Raw genomic sequence first — 14,019 nt, forward strand, 5'->3', positions numbered from 1 at the left:
ACGGGCCCTCTGCTTGCACGCAGACACGATTCTCACAGCTCGCCGAGCCGAGGGCACCGTGAGAATGGATGGTCGCAGCGGGGAGACTCAGGGTTCCGTCCGAAGACCAGCCATCTGTGCAGCTCCCTGCAGGGGCACGACTCCGCCGTAAAGAAGTCCTGAGAAGGACCAAAATCAGAAGATAATGGGGAAATGGTCATATTTTATTTCGGAGGGAAAAAATCTAGGATTAATTTGGCTGACCTAAGAAAGGGATGCAGTAAATTGTAACCTGGTGAGAAAAGCCTCGTTTGTGTTAGATACCTGCTCTTTTGTTGATATTAAGGTGCCATGAGATACACAGTACACCCGAACTGTACACGTGCAGGGCTGTATTTTTACCCAGGTTTCTGGTGACAAACACAAACCGCTCAAGCTTCCCTGCTGTTGTTTACACTGTCGCGGGCACCCTTGACAAAGACACAGCGTTCTGTTGCACAGTTGGGCATGGTTTATTTTCTCCATACATCATATTATTTATCCACACACAGAGCTACAAGTTTCCCTTACGCTTTTCGGAGAAGTTAATTGTAACGCTAAAACGACAACACGATACTGAAGCATCAGACTGTGTGCCCGGCAGATGCTGGAGACGCCCCTCACTGCCGTCGGTGACAAGAGCTGACCCACCTTCGCGTGTGACCCTTGACTTCCAGGCTCGACGTCAGGTGTCAGGAAGGAGAGGTGGGCATCCCTCATCACCTTCTGTCCAGAGAAAGGCTGGGATAGACTCCATTCCTCAGAAAGGTGCCATTTCAACCACGCCCACGCGCAAAGAGCTGTTTGTTTTCCCAAATCTTTCTGGCAAGCAGTTATTTTCTTTCCACTGACATGACCCCCAATGGATGCACCCTGCATTCGCTTTCTGGCAGCTGGAAAAATAAAGCTGGAGAATCTCAGTAATAAGCGCCCGCTTCCAGGGCCCGTCCCCTCTCCTCCAGCATCACCACCCCGGCAGCTTCAACAGCCAAGAGGAAAGGGCAGGCGGGGAGCACGCAGGGGGCGGACACGGCTGCAGCCTGGGACGGGCCTGCATGGGGGTCCAGGGCCCCAGGGGCCTTGGCTGGCTCCGGGCGCAGGCGCGGTGCCCGAGGCAGCCAGCGGTTCCCGGCGGGCGCCGGACGCCCCTTCCTTCCGGGGCGGTCGCCCTCACGTTTGCCAGCCCCCCACTGTCTCACCCCTGACTTCACAGTATCAGAAATGGAACAGTGACAGTGTGAGAGAAGGGAACAAGTTAGACGCACGGCGGCCAGTCTCTGAACTTACTTTGTCGTAAAATGTGGAAAAGAAGAAGCAGACACGCGGCACCCCTACGGCTCCAGCCCCTTTAACGTGGCAGTGCCGCCGCCCGCCACGCTGCCAGCAAGCTGTTACCACAAACACTCAATCCTGACCAGCAGGCTGGGCGCTGGTGGCGCCACCCAGGGCCCCGTGCCAGGCTCCGGCCGGACGGGAGCCCCCTCCACACGCCGGCTTCCCCGCCGGGCCGCCTTCGTGGGCCAGAAGCCACTCCTTCACGGCCACGCCTCCAGAGTAGCCGCCCAGGGCTCCGCCGCTGCAGACCACTCTGTGGCACGGGATAAGGATGGGGATCTGGAAAACAGCGAGGCAGCCGCCGTCAGTCTGGGCTCCGGGCCAGCGTGGTCTTTCGGGATCCGGGGCAAGGCCCTTGACCACGATGGACCCAGGGCCCAACTCGCAGGGCTTGGCCACGTGCAGGCTCCGTCTCAGCACTGCTCACCCCTTGGCCTCTGAGGGTCCTGCGTGGGCTGGGAAGGGGCCCAATGCCTGAGGCGAATGTGGGGCATCTTCTAGAGAACCCCTCTATGCTACGACCGGGGAGGAGAAAGCTTAATTTCACTTGATCAGGGATTTAAAACGGATACAGAATTTAAAATGACATTTCCAAGTTTAGGTACCACGTAGAATTCTCCAACACTTCCGAGATGTAAGAGGAAACTTCGGGAATGCTGTACTCACACAGGCCACTTCAGCCCAGAGGCTGGCGCTCGTGGCTGTGCCCGTGCAGTCCACGCCTGTGTTTGTGAATGAGGCTTCGTGGGAACACAGCCACGCCCACTTGGTACTCCTTACCTGCGGCTGCTTTTGCAAAGCCTACGATATTGATTGAACAGCCCTTTATAGAAAAGGTTGGCCGACCCCGGCTTTACACTACACCCGTGCACTGGGGGGGGGACCTGCTTTCCTCCTTAGTCTCTGGACATGGCAAGTCTGAGAAGCTCCAGTTCCATCTGTTCCCACCTGAAAAGCTGCCACCACCACTGCTACCACCAGTACCCCACCTGCTGGGATGGGGCAACCAGCTCTTCCACTGATCCCAGCAAGGACCCTCAGCCCATGCCCACCGTCATTCCTCCCACAGGGTTCCCCCCCACCCCCCAAAAAGAAGCCCTAATGGGAAGACAAAGCTGCTCCTAGCCTTTCACACCTGGAGACAAGCGGAGTAGTCAGGTGCCTGCCTTAAATCAACAGAGTGATTCCACTAAAAGCAACGCCACTTTACAGTGAAAACAAGTCCAAACACAACCCACAGAGAACCGCCGACTATCAGAAGGGCCCCACTGCTGGGACCAAGGGCAGTGACAGCCGCCCAGGGCTGAGTGTCCCTGGGATGCACCAGGAAACACGGGCCCAGGCTGGGCTCTGTGCACCCAGTGAAGCTCACCCGCGGCCCAAAATGCAGCCACACCAGTCCCAGGGGAGGGGCAAGGCTGGCCCAGCCTCGGAGAGTGAGGGCCTGGTTCCCGGGAGGCCGGACAGACAGGCAGGCAGGCAGGCGTGTGGACCGGGTGTTGATGCCCCGAGGACAGGGCCTCCCCCAGCGCCCGGCACCTTCTTTTCCTGGCCCAGAGCTGGCACCACGCAGACCTGCAGGAGTCTGATACCGCACGTACCAGACTGGACTGGACCCCAGGGCCCCCAGTCGCCGGATGGGAGTGAGGGGCCGTCTCGCGAGGGCCGCTCGCTACTCCTGGAACCATTCACAGGCCTAGTCCCCCCTAACCCCACGCTTGCGAAGCCAACCCCACCAGGGAGGGGACCCCCCTGTCCTCTCTGGCGGGGCCTCCTCAGCAGGAGTCCCAAGGATGCCCACGGGAGCCCTGCTTGGGGTCTGTTCCTGGAACAGCAGGGCCGCTGTCCGCACGGAGCTCTGACAGCCACGGGCAGAGGGGCTGCAGTGGCCTCTGCCCTTGCTTTCGGTTTCCGCGTGGAGGACCTCACTGGAGGGATGCTCCTGGCCTGGTCTCTCCCCCAGCCCCCGAGGAGAGGATGACTCACTGAGCAGCCCCCCTTGGAAGAAGGGACGAGAACGCTCAGCTCAGTACCTTGCGGAGTCCTGCAGGGGGACTACCTGCCGCACGGCACGGGGTGTCCTGTTGTCTTCCAAGACATTGTCAGCGCGCGCCCCTGCAGGGACCAGTGACGGGACCGGGGGGGGGGGGTCTAATTCTGGCGGGACTTCCTGCAAAGCCTGCCATGGCTATGGCTATGGCCATGCCACCTCTCCAGCCAAGCTTTTAGCCTAATAAAGCTAACATCCTTTACTCATGTCTCAGTTGGCTCAGAAGATGGGAGGAAAGAAAGGGATGTAATTACGGCCCCTGAAAACCACAGTGGATGGGAGATGTCTTCCTGGGCAGCCCGTGGCCACAGCTTAGAGCACACCCAGCGTGCCAGGGATGGCCACATGCCGGGGGCCACCAAACACAGGGGTGTACCCCGTGTTCCCACTGCACGGGGCTCATGGGGGACCAACGGTTGCTCTGCGTAAGGATTCGGACAAGCAGTCACTCAGAACTAGAGAAGAGCGGCTCTCTGGAGGGGCTCCCCCAGGCCTCGGCAGAGCTCAGACTTCCGCTAAGGGAAGGGCCTGCTCCCGAGTCCCTGCGGAAGAAAGGCTTCATCCGAGGTAGCTCCATCCTGGCGGGAGGAAGGGGCGCCGGGGGGCGGCCACTGCAGGCCCAGGGCACGCTGGGGTGAGCGCTCTCATCACCGTGGGAACATCACGGTGGCCGCTCCACAAAGAGGTTACAGCAGCGGGCACAGGTGCAGGAACCGGGGCCCACTCTGGAGATGGTGCCGGGGTGGGGAGCTGGGCGCAGACCGTGAGAGACCCCACCCGTGGGGGGAACCTCCTCTCGTGGTATCTGCTCCCTCGGGCGGTCGTTCCTGCTTCTGCCTTTACCGGAGGCCCTTCACTGCGGGTGGAGCAGGGTGTCACCTGCTGGGCACTAGACACACACACACGTCTGCCTGGAAGTGCCCCTCTGTGGGGCTGCACCTGTCCCAGGAGGATGGCTGGGTCCCCAGTCCCTGTCCTAGACACGTCGCTCAGTAATGATGCTCTGGGGAGAGCATGCCTGATGTGCACACCGTGACATCGGATCCTCCAACGAGCCCAGGCCAGGCACTCTCAACTTCGGGACACGTTAAGCCTCTGGCCCAAGCTGACAAGCTGCTTAGAGGCCGAGAGGGGATTCCAGCCCCACACTCTGTACACTGCCCCCAGGGGACCGCCGGCACGTAAGTAAGTTGGCTTGGGAGGTGGGAATCTGACTTCCCACACATCACAGACTAGTCCTGCCTTGGACCAGAAGTTAGAGTTGCCATGGTAACTCGCGTCGTCTGTGGGGTTCTGACCCCGCACGGGGAGGGTGAGCTCGGACTTCCTCTCCAGTGCAGTTTAACTGAGCGAGAAGCAGACACGCTGCCGAGGCCTGCCCGCAGCACCCAGCTCCCATCTGCCTGGAGGGAGTAGCGGGAAACTTTAAGAACAGATTGTTTGCTCTGATTGAGGGTTTTTATCAAATACAATAGCACATTAATAACTGCTGGGAGGACATGATTAGGTAATATGCAATTCAAGTTTTTGACTGATAAAGAGGTAGACATTTAATTCAATTTAGTCTTACAAACATTTAGGCACCAATTCAATTTTCCTACCGAACAGCAGATTTCACAAGTGAGCTTTGATTTTCTTCCCTCTCGCCCAACAAGCTATGAAATTGTAGAAGTGTGTAACGTGAACCTTTCTCTCTTTCTATGCACGACGCAGATAACAGGACTGCTGGCCCGGAATAGCAATTATAAAGATAGCTATGACCAGTCTTCATCTTTGATGGGGAACTGGTGTCTTACCAAACATGCACTATCTTCCCCTCCGGACATGGGAACACTGCTTCTGCTTGTGCTAATTTTGGTGGCAAGCTTCAGACTATCAAGATGACGAAACCTGCTAAAATTCACTGGGGCCCTCAGGACATTTCAAAGGATCTGCACCCTCTATGCCCTCTCCTTTAAAGCCTGTGCTACACAAAATGCAATTTTTATCAACAACCACGAAGCTCATAATATCACAGCTGCATTGAAATCTTCATGCTGTGAAATCTAATTCATCCAATACGCGAATCCATCACTTACACAGACCCTTTCTCAAATGCTATAAAACTTCCAAACCCATAGATTTGTCTCCAACAAAAATAACACGAAGGGGCTTTTCGATCAATAATGGAATCCCTCTGATTCTGGTGCCGGCTGAGTATTTTCTCCAGCTTCGCCTTTGTTCTTGTGGGTAGCAGCCCACAAGGGAAAGAGCTTGTTTTCACTTGCGGCCTCATCAATACCTAAATCCTGGTGAACAAGTGACACCGAGAAGCTGTAATCAATAGCTCCCTGTGCGTTTTTTTCTTCTGGTCAAATGGTTCAGCCCCACTGACAGCCCTGACACTTAGAACATGATGCTAAATCTTTATCAACAGCCATCTGGGTGACTGGCATGAGAAGACTCAGGGGGTCATTAACGCTCACGGCAATCTGTGAATAAACTAACTCCTCAGGAATGCGCTTGTTTAGAAGAAGGTGGAGAAACTCTCTGTGCAAGTATTGATTGCCTTTGAACTGCATTTAGCAAATTCTGTCTGAGGATGAGTGGAAGGGTGCTTTACCGGGGAGGGCGTGAGGCCTCTTCAACCTGCCCCACCAGAAGACGGGCCGTCCCCCAGGCTGGGCCTGGGAGAGGGTTTTCCGGAAGGCTGCGAAACCATTTCACCTGGGCTGTTAATTCCTTCACGGAAAACTATGGAAAAGCCAAGGGCCTGGAATGGGACGAAACTCCCCCACCACCGCAAAAACCACCCCTCGGCCTGGCGCGGGGAGAGCAGCCCAGGCCTAGAGCAGATGCCGTCACGGGAGCCAGCACGTGTCCTTTGACCACAAGCCGCCTAAGGAATCAGCGCACAGTGGGCCTCACGGTGGTCTGCAACATTCCACACCCACCTGCCACTCTCCTCCTGAAATGCACAACTGCTCTTCCCAGCCCGAACGCGAGATGTTTTCAGCGGGTAGGCCTCCGCGACGTGCCACCCGTGCTGGAGCCCACGTGTGTGGTGCTGCGGCCGGGCCCCTGCCGTCAGCGCCGAGAAGGGGGACGCGCCCGCCGGTCCCTGACCAGGCCCCTTCCTCCCTCAGGTCCTGGGTCGCCACTGAGATCCCTCGGCCCGTTCTGAGGAGGTTCTTTTGTACCGACCTTGTGGGAGCCTTCCGAGGACGGCCGATTCCCACCGAGTTGCCCGTGCTGCGCCATGCGGCAGGCGTCTCCTGGCGGGGGCACCGCCAGTGCCTCTGGGCCACACCTGGAGGCCTCTGTCGGGTCCTCTGCAGCCCCTCATCAAGTTGAGGTCCCTGCACGAGGCACGGGCAGCGACCAACTACAGAGGGACGCCCAGGGAAAGGCCACGGAGGGCTCAACACCTCCTGTCACCCTTGGCACGGGAGGGCGCCAAGAAGAGGGTACGCGGTGCGGGCAGAATCCTCTTGCCCGAGCGCGTCGTCACGGCCACCCTCGGCGTGGGCACGCAATGGGGATGTCGAGACGAGGACTTCATGGACGGTAGAGTTTTAAGCCCTGTTAGATCCTGTTTTATACGTTTCAGTGGCTGAGGCCATACTTTAGCAGTGACAGTCCTAGAGATTAAGAGCGAGAGGAGAGAGTCCCGCTGGTTGCAGGACAATAAATGTTTCTGAACATCGTCACAAGCGCCATCGGCGGACAGCCAAGGCCTCGCCACTGCAGAGAGTGAGAAGCTGTGGGCATCACAGGGGGCAGGTGAGGGGCTGCTTCACGGCAAAGACGGGAGCCATGCCTGCTGACGGGGCAGGCGGCGCCAGGACGCGAGGCCAACCTCAGGGAGGGAGGCAGGGAGGCAGGCAGGGAGGGCAGAAGGACCACGCCTCCGCGCGGGGCGTGAACAGGAGCGTGGCCTGAAACAGGGATGGAGACGGGGGACAGAGGGAGGATTTCTACACAGCACGGTGAGGCCGTGAAGCAGAAGGAGGGCGCCAAGAAGTCAGTGCCCAGAGTTCTTCCTCGAGGCCCTGGGTGGACACCATGGCACGCTCTGGATGGTCTCTCCATCCAGAGCAAAGTCAAACTGCCCCAAACTGAGTGGACCTGGGAGAAGACGGTGGCCTTCCAGAGGGAAGGTGTGACATCAGCTTCACTGGCAGACGTGAGTAACTACACCTAGAAACCTGATTCACCGTCATCCCACGCTCAGCGCGGAAACGCGGCCCGTAGCGCACAGAGGAGGCGTATGCGCACGATGTAGCTGGGCCGCCGCAACTACGGCACAACAGGTGCAAAACGACATGCTGACCAGATCCACCGGCCTCCATCGTGGAGACTAGGGACACGGGAAGTGGGGGGCTGTGTCATCGTATCACGTATTGTTCCTGACGATCTGGGATATTTTAATATGGAAGAAAACTCTTCTCTGGATCAGATGTACATTAAAACAGTACCACCCACTACAGACCTATAGAAGCTGCTCCTTAAGAGTAACAGTGCCGTGTTGGGCAAAAGGCCGAGAAACTGCCCTCTCCTCGAGACACCGGCTCTGCCCTCGGGCGGCCGCAAGCCGAGTGGCGGGAGCTGCCGACCGTGGTGTGCAAAAAGCCAGCCTCTCCCCTGTGAGCAGGGGTGAAAATAGTTTTGAAAACACACAGCAGAGCCACAACAATTTTTTAAAAAGTGGGGTCTCTCTGATTTAGTAACTTCCCATCCCATGATGTGATGACTCTATTTGCTTTTCCTGATAGGATGGCATTCTTCTACCATATTGGAGACTTTCCTACAGCTTTAGGGAGAAACCATTCCCAACGTGAGAGCAGGCCCTGGCGGGCACTGGAGACTAATAAGGTCGGGAATATTCCAGGGCCCCATGCAACTGCGTGGGGTCTCCCAGAGGGCCGAGCTGTCGTGCGGACAGGGGTGCCCTTCCTGCCCACCTGCAGGCTCCGCAGGCCTGTGTGGCCTTGGCCAGGCCCACGTCACGGCCTCTCCACAACCCACGCTGACTTCCTCCCTGAGACTGGACCGCGCTTGGCCCACGTGTGGCGTGACGGGGACAGAGGTGACCTCTGCACTCCCGGGAACGACAGGCCTGCAGCCGCCCCACACTGAGGCCTGACCCTGTCCCCTGGGGAGACGGCCTTGCGTGGTCCGTGAGTCTTGCTCTCAGCCCAGGCTGACTGCAGATGCACAGGGGGGACAAAGATGTGAAGGAGCTTGGGGACATGCCCAAAAGCGATGAGTCATCCCAGGTCCCAAGGGCCATGGCCTGGACATCCTGACGGAGCAGAGCCCCCAGGCGATGGGGATGGGTTTGGACCCCAGCACGTGTATTTTTCTAGAACATAAGCTCTCGTGCGAGGGTCTGTTTTGTTTCCTGCTGTACTCCCGGCACCTGGAAGAGCGTCTGGCACCCCCTAGGCACCCAGTGTGGCCAGCTGCCCAGCGAACGAATGGCCGTCTGCTTGCCACTTCTCCGGGCTTCGCCGCCCCGGGCTCCCTGTGCCGAGCAGCTCCCGTGGTCCTGACACGCATCATGGGGCGGGGAGGGTCTCGGTGGTGCGTGGGAAAGCTTCTTTACCACCTTCACCCCACCAGTGCCACCCACGCCTCTTCCAGAGATCCCCACCACAAACGCTTCCTGTCTTCCCCGCCCACTGCAGCCCAGGCTGCCTCTGAAACCCGCTTCAGTCAAAGGGCACTGTGACCCCCTGAGCGCAGTGCCCAGGCCCCCCACCGACCACGGCCATGCTGACACCACGTGGACGCAAACTCACGGGATTGCTTCTCATTGCCCCTCCCACGGCCCGCGCTGCTTTGGGGCTGCCCGCCAGGGCCGCTAATTGCTGGTAAGAAACCGTTTCTCCGAATTTCACAGCCTTCAGCAGTTTCCATAGCGTCTGTCTGGTGAACGAATCTGAAGGGAGAGAGCAGAGTGACACGATTTGGGCAAACGGTTCCGACAGCTCGGATACAAACAGCTGCCAGTCCTGAAAGAGAGGGTGCATCAACATAAACAGAGGTGTGATTCTCAATGAAAACAGCTCCACACGGCCCTGTCACTGTGTCACCCGTCACCCGTGTGACGCAGGGCACGGAGCGGGCCGGCCCCTCTGCAAGCGTCCCCAGCCGAGCCTCACAGATTTGCGACTTCCTCCCATCTTCCCCGAGTGCCAGGCAGGCCTGAGACACGCTCTCCCGGCACCCGGGCGTGCATAAATTAGCACGCAGTTCGCTTCATAAGCACAGAAGGCCCTGCTTGCACACCAACTTCGAAACCTTTTGTTCTGCTGGTTAATTTCCAACTTCAGCTGGGACACAGAAGGAAAAGGAAGCCACGGGCCGGGCTCTGATATTATGCTAGCCGTCCACATCCGACGGTGAGCAGGCTTAGAATGCCAAACACCACGGTACACAGGGGCTGGTGGTGACCTTGGCTACAGGCGTCTGTAATGAGCAGGGCTGCAAAGATAAAACAACTTCATTCCCATTTGAATTGACTACCCACATCCAATTGCATTCGCTCTTCATCCTGCTGCAGGAATGAAAAGGAGAATGCGCGACAACATTCCCTCCCTCTGCTCCAGGTTTAGAGTTGTTTCGCGGGTGTGGAGTGTGCTGGGGAGAAGCCTGGCATGTGAAGGAGGCGGGTCTGAATAGACACCTATTGTCTTTCCGACAGGGACGCACGGCGCGGGAGCACTGGACACGGAGCTGCGGCCCCCGAGGGGGGGCGGGAGCGCCCGACGCAGCAACAAAGGGAAGGATTCCACGGGCAGGGGCGCAGTCCCTGAGTGTGTCCCCAACAGCACTAATTACACTTGGTGCCAAGCTGGCCAAGCGCGATTTGGTTCTTAAAGGAAACACACCCTTACATGCGTGTTAAATAATAAAAATCACTTCTTAACTGAAGGGAATGATAATCACTTCACTGGGAAAAAAAATCTGTTTAGACTTTATTATAACATTAAGCAAATTAAACATCAGCATAATCCAGGTGATACTAGAAAAGGGTCAGCAAAGAAATTGACTTTGTTGTTCATTAATTTACATGGATTAGCAGAGGGCAAAAAGATAGCAAATGTGCTCTAGTTTTTTATGATATAATTTCAAACTCTACACCGTTTGTGGCAGGAGGGTGACTTTGGGGTTAATCAGACTGATTTGTCCTTTTAATTGCTTTCTATTCAAAGAAAATTCATTAGATAATGTTCTCTTCAAAATTCATGAATCAATTTAACTGAAGAAACCACATTAACAGCTTTGGGTTCATTAGCACATGCAGTTGTGTGACTGCCTGATTGCTGCCAGGGTTTCCTTAGGCAAACAGACTCTGTTTACTGTGACTTCTTTAGAAAGGGTTTTGAAATCAAACTGTTAATCATTATCATTGTCACCGTTGTTGTGCCTAACTTAAAAAAAAAAAAAGGAAGAAAAAAGAAAAGCAAGGCGGCTTGGTGATAACTTGGAGAAAAAGAGGTTTCAGGGATAGCTGTCTTGGAAAAGAAACGATAAAAGCAGCACAAGTCGATACTGCAAGAAGCAGAGGCCAGTTTCCTGCCTTCTTCCCACAGCCCAGCGTTGTTGGTTTTTGTTTTCCGTGTTTTGGCCCAGGGAGAGGATGCCGCCCAGGTCTTCCAGCAGGACAGTCTGGAACTTACTAAACCTGCAGGAATACAGTGAGAGGTGTGTGCAAACAGAAGCCGGAGAGACAGAACAGTTCCGAGAAGCCGCGGCACAGCTCCCCGGCCGCCACCTGAGCGCCAGGCGCTGACGGACTCCTGCCAAGTCACAGAGCAACCCTCCTTCCAAGGGGAAAAGCACCGTAAAATAAAACAATCGGACGCCCGTATATGAGCGCAGAGTTTATCAAACATTTTCAGCTTCACTGTCAATTTTTCCACGGGAAACCGTTTCTCACCTTGTATGTACCAGGCAATGGTACTAGGACAAATAGCTCAAGAATTGCAGTATTTGTCAATCAAGCACATTATTTTATAAATGTACCTGGAAACTCAATTCCACCTTGTAGGGAGCAAATGCATTTATTAGTCTAAGCAGCGCCTTTGCCCTGGACCTGTGCAAAATCAGACCTGAGCCCCACTCCTCCGAACCGGGGGGCAACACTCTCGGTTGCTGGGTATCATTCTAAAATGTAGCAAAACCTGCTCATAAAGATTACCATGATCGATGTGTGAAATACATTCTCTTGAGGTGACCACATCACTCTTTAGTGGCCGGACCATCATTTCAGGAGGCCCTAAGGGGCAACCACTGAAATACCGTCCCTTTCTCTCCCGTTAAGGTCCTCTGCGGAGAGCAGCTGCAGCCTCCGTAGGCCACATTCTGGGTGTTCCTCTCCTTCCCCATCTCCTGCCTGTTCTGGGGTCCGGGTGAAGTCAAGGCAGGCTCTGCTGGAAGACTGCTCCTTAGATCCCCCTTACCTTAAGGACACGGCCATCTCCATTTGAGCTTGGGTGGCTACTTAAATACACCCACCGCAACCACCTAAACCTGGCAAAAACTGTTTTCTAAACTCTCTCTCTTCCTGGATTGCACATCACGAGCCAGGTCGCTGATGACACTGCACACCTCCTGTAGGATGCCCTGCCACAGCATCCTGCCTGGTGACCACGCGTGGGTCACGGCCATTTGACAGGTTTCCAACTTTCCAAGGGTTCTCCTGCCCAGGACTGGCCTTCTCTGGCCTCTGGCACAGAGGGGGCACCCAGGCTGGCACAGCGGAGCTCAAGATAATCTGGGAGGGAGCCAGGTTTCCGATCAGGTGAATCCAGAGGCGAGTTCTGACACTACGTGCTCTTCAGTGTAAACGAGCTAACCTGACCTGATGCTGCCTCAGCATCAAAGCAGCCAGACGACCTTTCCAGGAATGAACCTGGGAGGCAGAACGTGAAGGTGAAAGGAAACAGGGGTTCTGGTCCACGGGGAACGGAGTCAGCGTCTTCTCCCTGCCTATCTCTGCTGAATGCCTTTATAAAGCCTGGGCACAAGGCACAGAGCAGCTATTTGAGGGCCGTGGAAAGTAAAGGTTCGGGAAGAGGAATTTGAAGAAACACTGCAACGGTGCACCACTTTACCACTTTTCCCCTCAATAATCCCCAGCCAGGACTGACTGCAGCCTCGACCCCGGAGGTGGTGCTGGTGCAGACAGAGCCCAGAGCTCTCAGCACCTTGAGGAGGGAGAAGGAGCCCTGATGTTCAGAGGATGGAGGAGCCCCCTCTGTGCTATCCTCTCTGAACTCCTGTACCTCCGCCCCCAAGCAATCCTGCAGTGGGGGGTGGCAATGGTGGGGGGCCCGCGGGTGCTGAAGGCTCTGAGGAGAAACATCCTTTCTGATGGGAAGAGCTACGGTCCCCAAAGGTGGGTGGACCCACTGCTTTCCCCCTCTTTGCATTCTCACTGCTCGGCCCTAGATGTAAGCGCAGTCGCAGGTGTGTGTGGTAGAGCAGAGGACCCCCAAGAACTGGGAAGGACCAGGGAAACTGCAGAGAAAGAGACCTTTGGGAAAGCACACCAGCGAGTTGTTTATAAATTCCTGGATTCGCCCCTGAGCTGTGCATGTGTGGATCTGTCACTAAACCCAAGACTCTGAGAACTGAGGTAAGGGTTAGACCACTGCTGGGGTCCTGAAGGGCAGACCTGAACAGGACTGCAGAGGCTACAAAGGAACGGATACTGAAAGCACAACCTGCAGAAGCCTGGTCAGGACTCATGGGCTGTATCCAACCAGGTCGAGTGTCTCATAAACAAAAATATCAACATTACTGTAAGATTTACACGAGACCCAGAGTCTCAGAATATCATATTCAAAATGATCAGGTTACAACCCCAGATTACTTAGCATGTGAAGAATCAGGAAAACCTCAACTTGCCTGGGAAAAGACAGTCAACAAATGTAAAGGCCAAAGCTGACACAGGAGTTAGAATCACCTGACAACCGCCCCTCTCCCTCAAGCTTTCTGAGGTATGATTAACAAATAAAACTGTACGATACTTAAGGTGTGCAATGTGATGACTTGATAAACATCATCTGACAACCACTTCAAAGGATCTGTAATAAAAATGCTGTGAGAAGGGAAAATACCCACGAAACAAATGAAAATACAGAGAGTTTTTTTTTTTTTTTAAATAGAAGTTACAAAGAAGAATCAAATGGAGAATTCAGTACTGAAAAATTCAACATACAAAATGAAAAAACTGCACTGCATGGGCTTCTTAGCAGAATGGGGATGCCGGAGGAAGAGCCAGTGAGACTGAGGATAAGTCAGCAGAAATGATCAACCTGAGAAACAGGAAAAAATGTCAACAGCAAACAACAAGAACCAAAAACAGCCTCGGGGACATGTTGGAAAAGCCAAAAGGTCTAACATGCGTGTTACTGGAGTTCCAGAAGGAGAGAGAGCAAAGTGTGGTGTAGAAGAAAAGAATTCAAAGAAATAATAGCTAAACATTTTCCAAATTTGGCAAAAGATATACAAGCATAGATTTAAGAAGCTCAGCAAAGTGCAAACAGGACACACCCAAAGAAATCCACTCCCAGACATACCATGATGAAGCTGCTGAAATCTAAAGACAAAGAAAGAAACCT

The 14,019-nt window shown here is 55.0% G+C and overlaps 1 protein-coding gene across 1 annotated transcript in view; it reads right to left on the bottom strand.

Annotated features, from left to right (window-relative positions):
- Nucleotides 1-467: 467 nt before the first annotated feature.
- The window catches only part of MGMT (O-6-methylguanine-DNA methyltransferase), a 275,720-nt gene continuing 262,168 nt past the window's right edge, over nt 468-14,019 (bottom strand). Inside the window, exons 4-5 of the mRNA XM_082423245.1 lie at nt 9,187-9,326; nt 468-1,632 (exon numbers count right to left, since the gene is read on the bottom strand). Coding sequence (XP_082279371.1) covers nt 1,423-1,632; nt 9,187-9,326 — 350 coding nt within the window. The 3' untranslated portion in view covers nt 468-1,422. The remainder of the gene's footprint in view (nt 1,633-9,186; nt 9,327-14,019) is intronic.

Source organism: Balaenoptera physalus, assembly GCF_965194825.1.
Source record: "Balaenoptera physalus genome assembly, chromosome: 14".
NCBI lineage: Eukaryota > Metazoa > Chordata > Mammalia > Artiodactyla > Balaenopteridae > Balaenoptera > Balaenoptera physalus.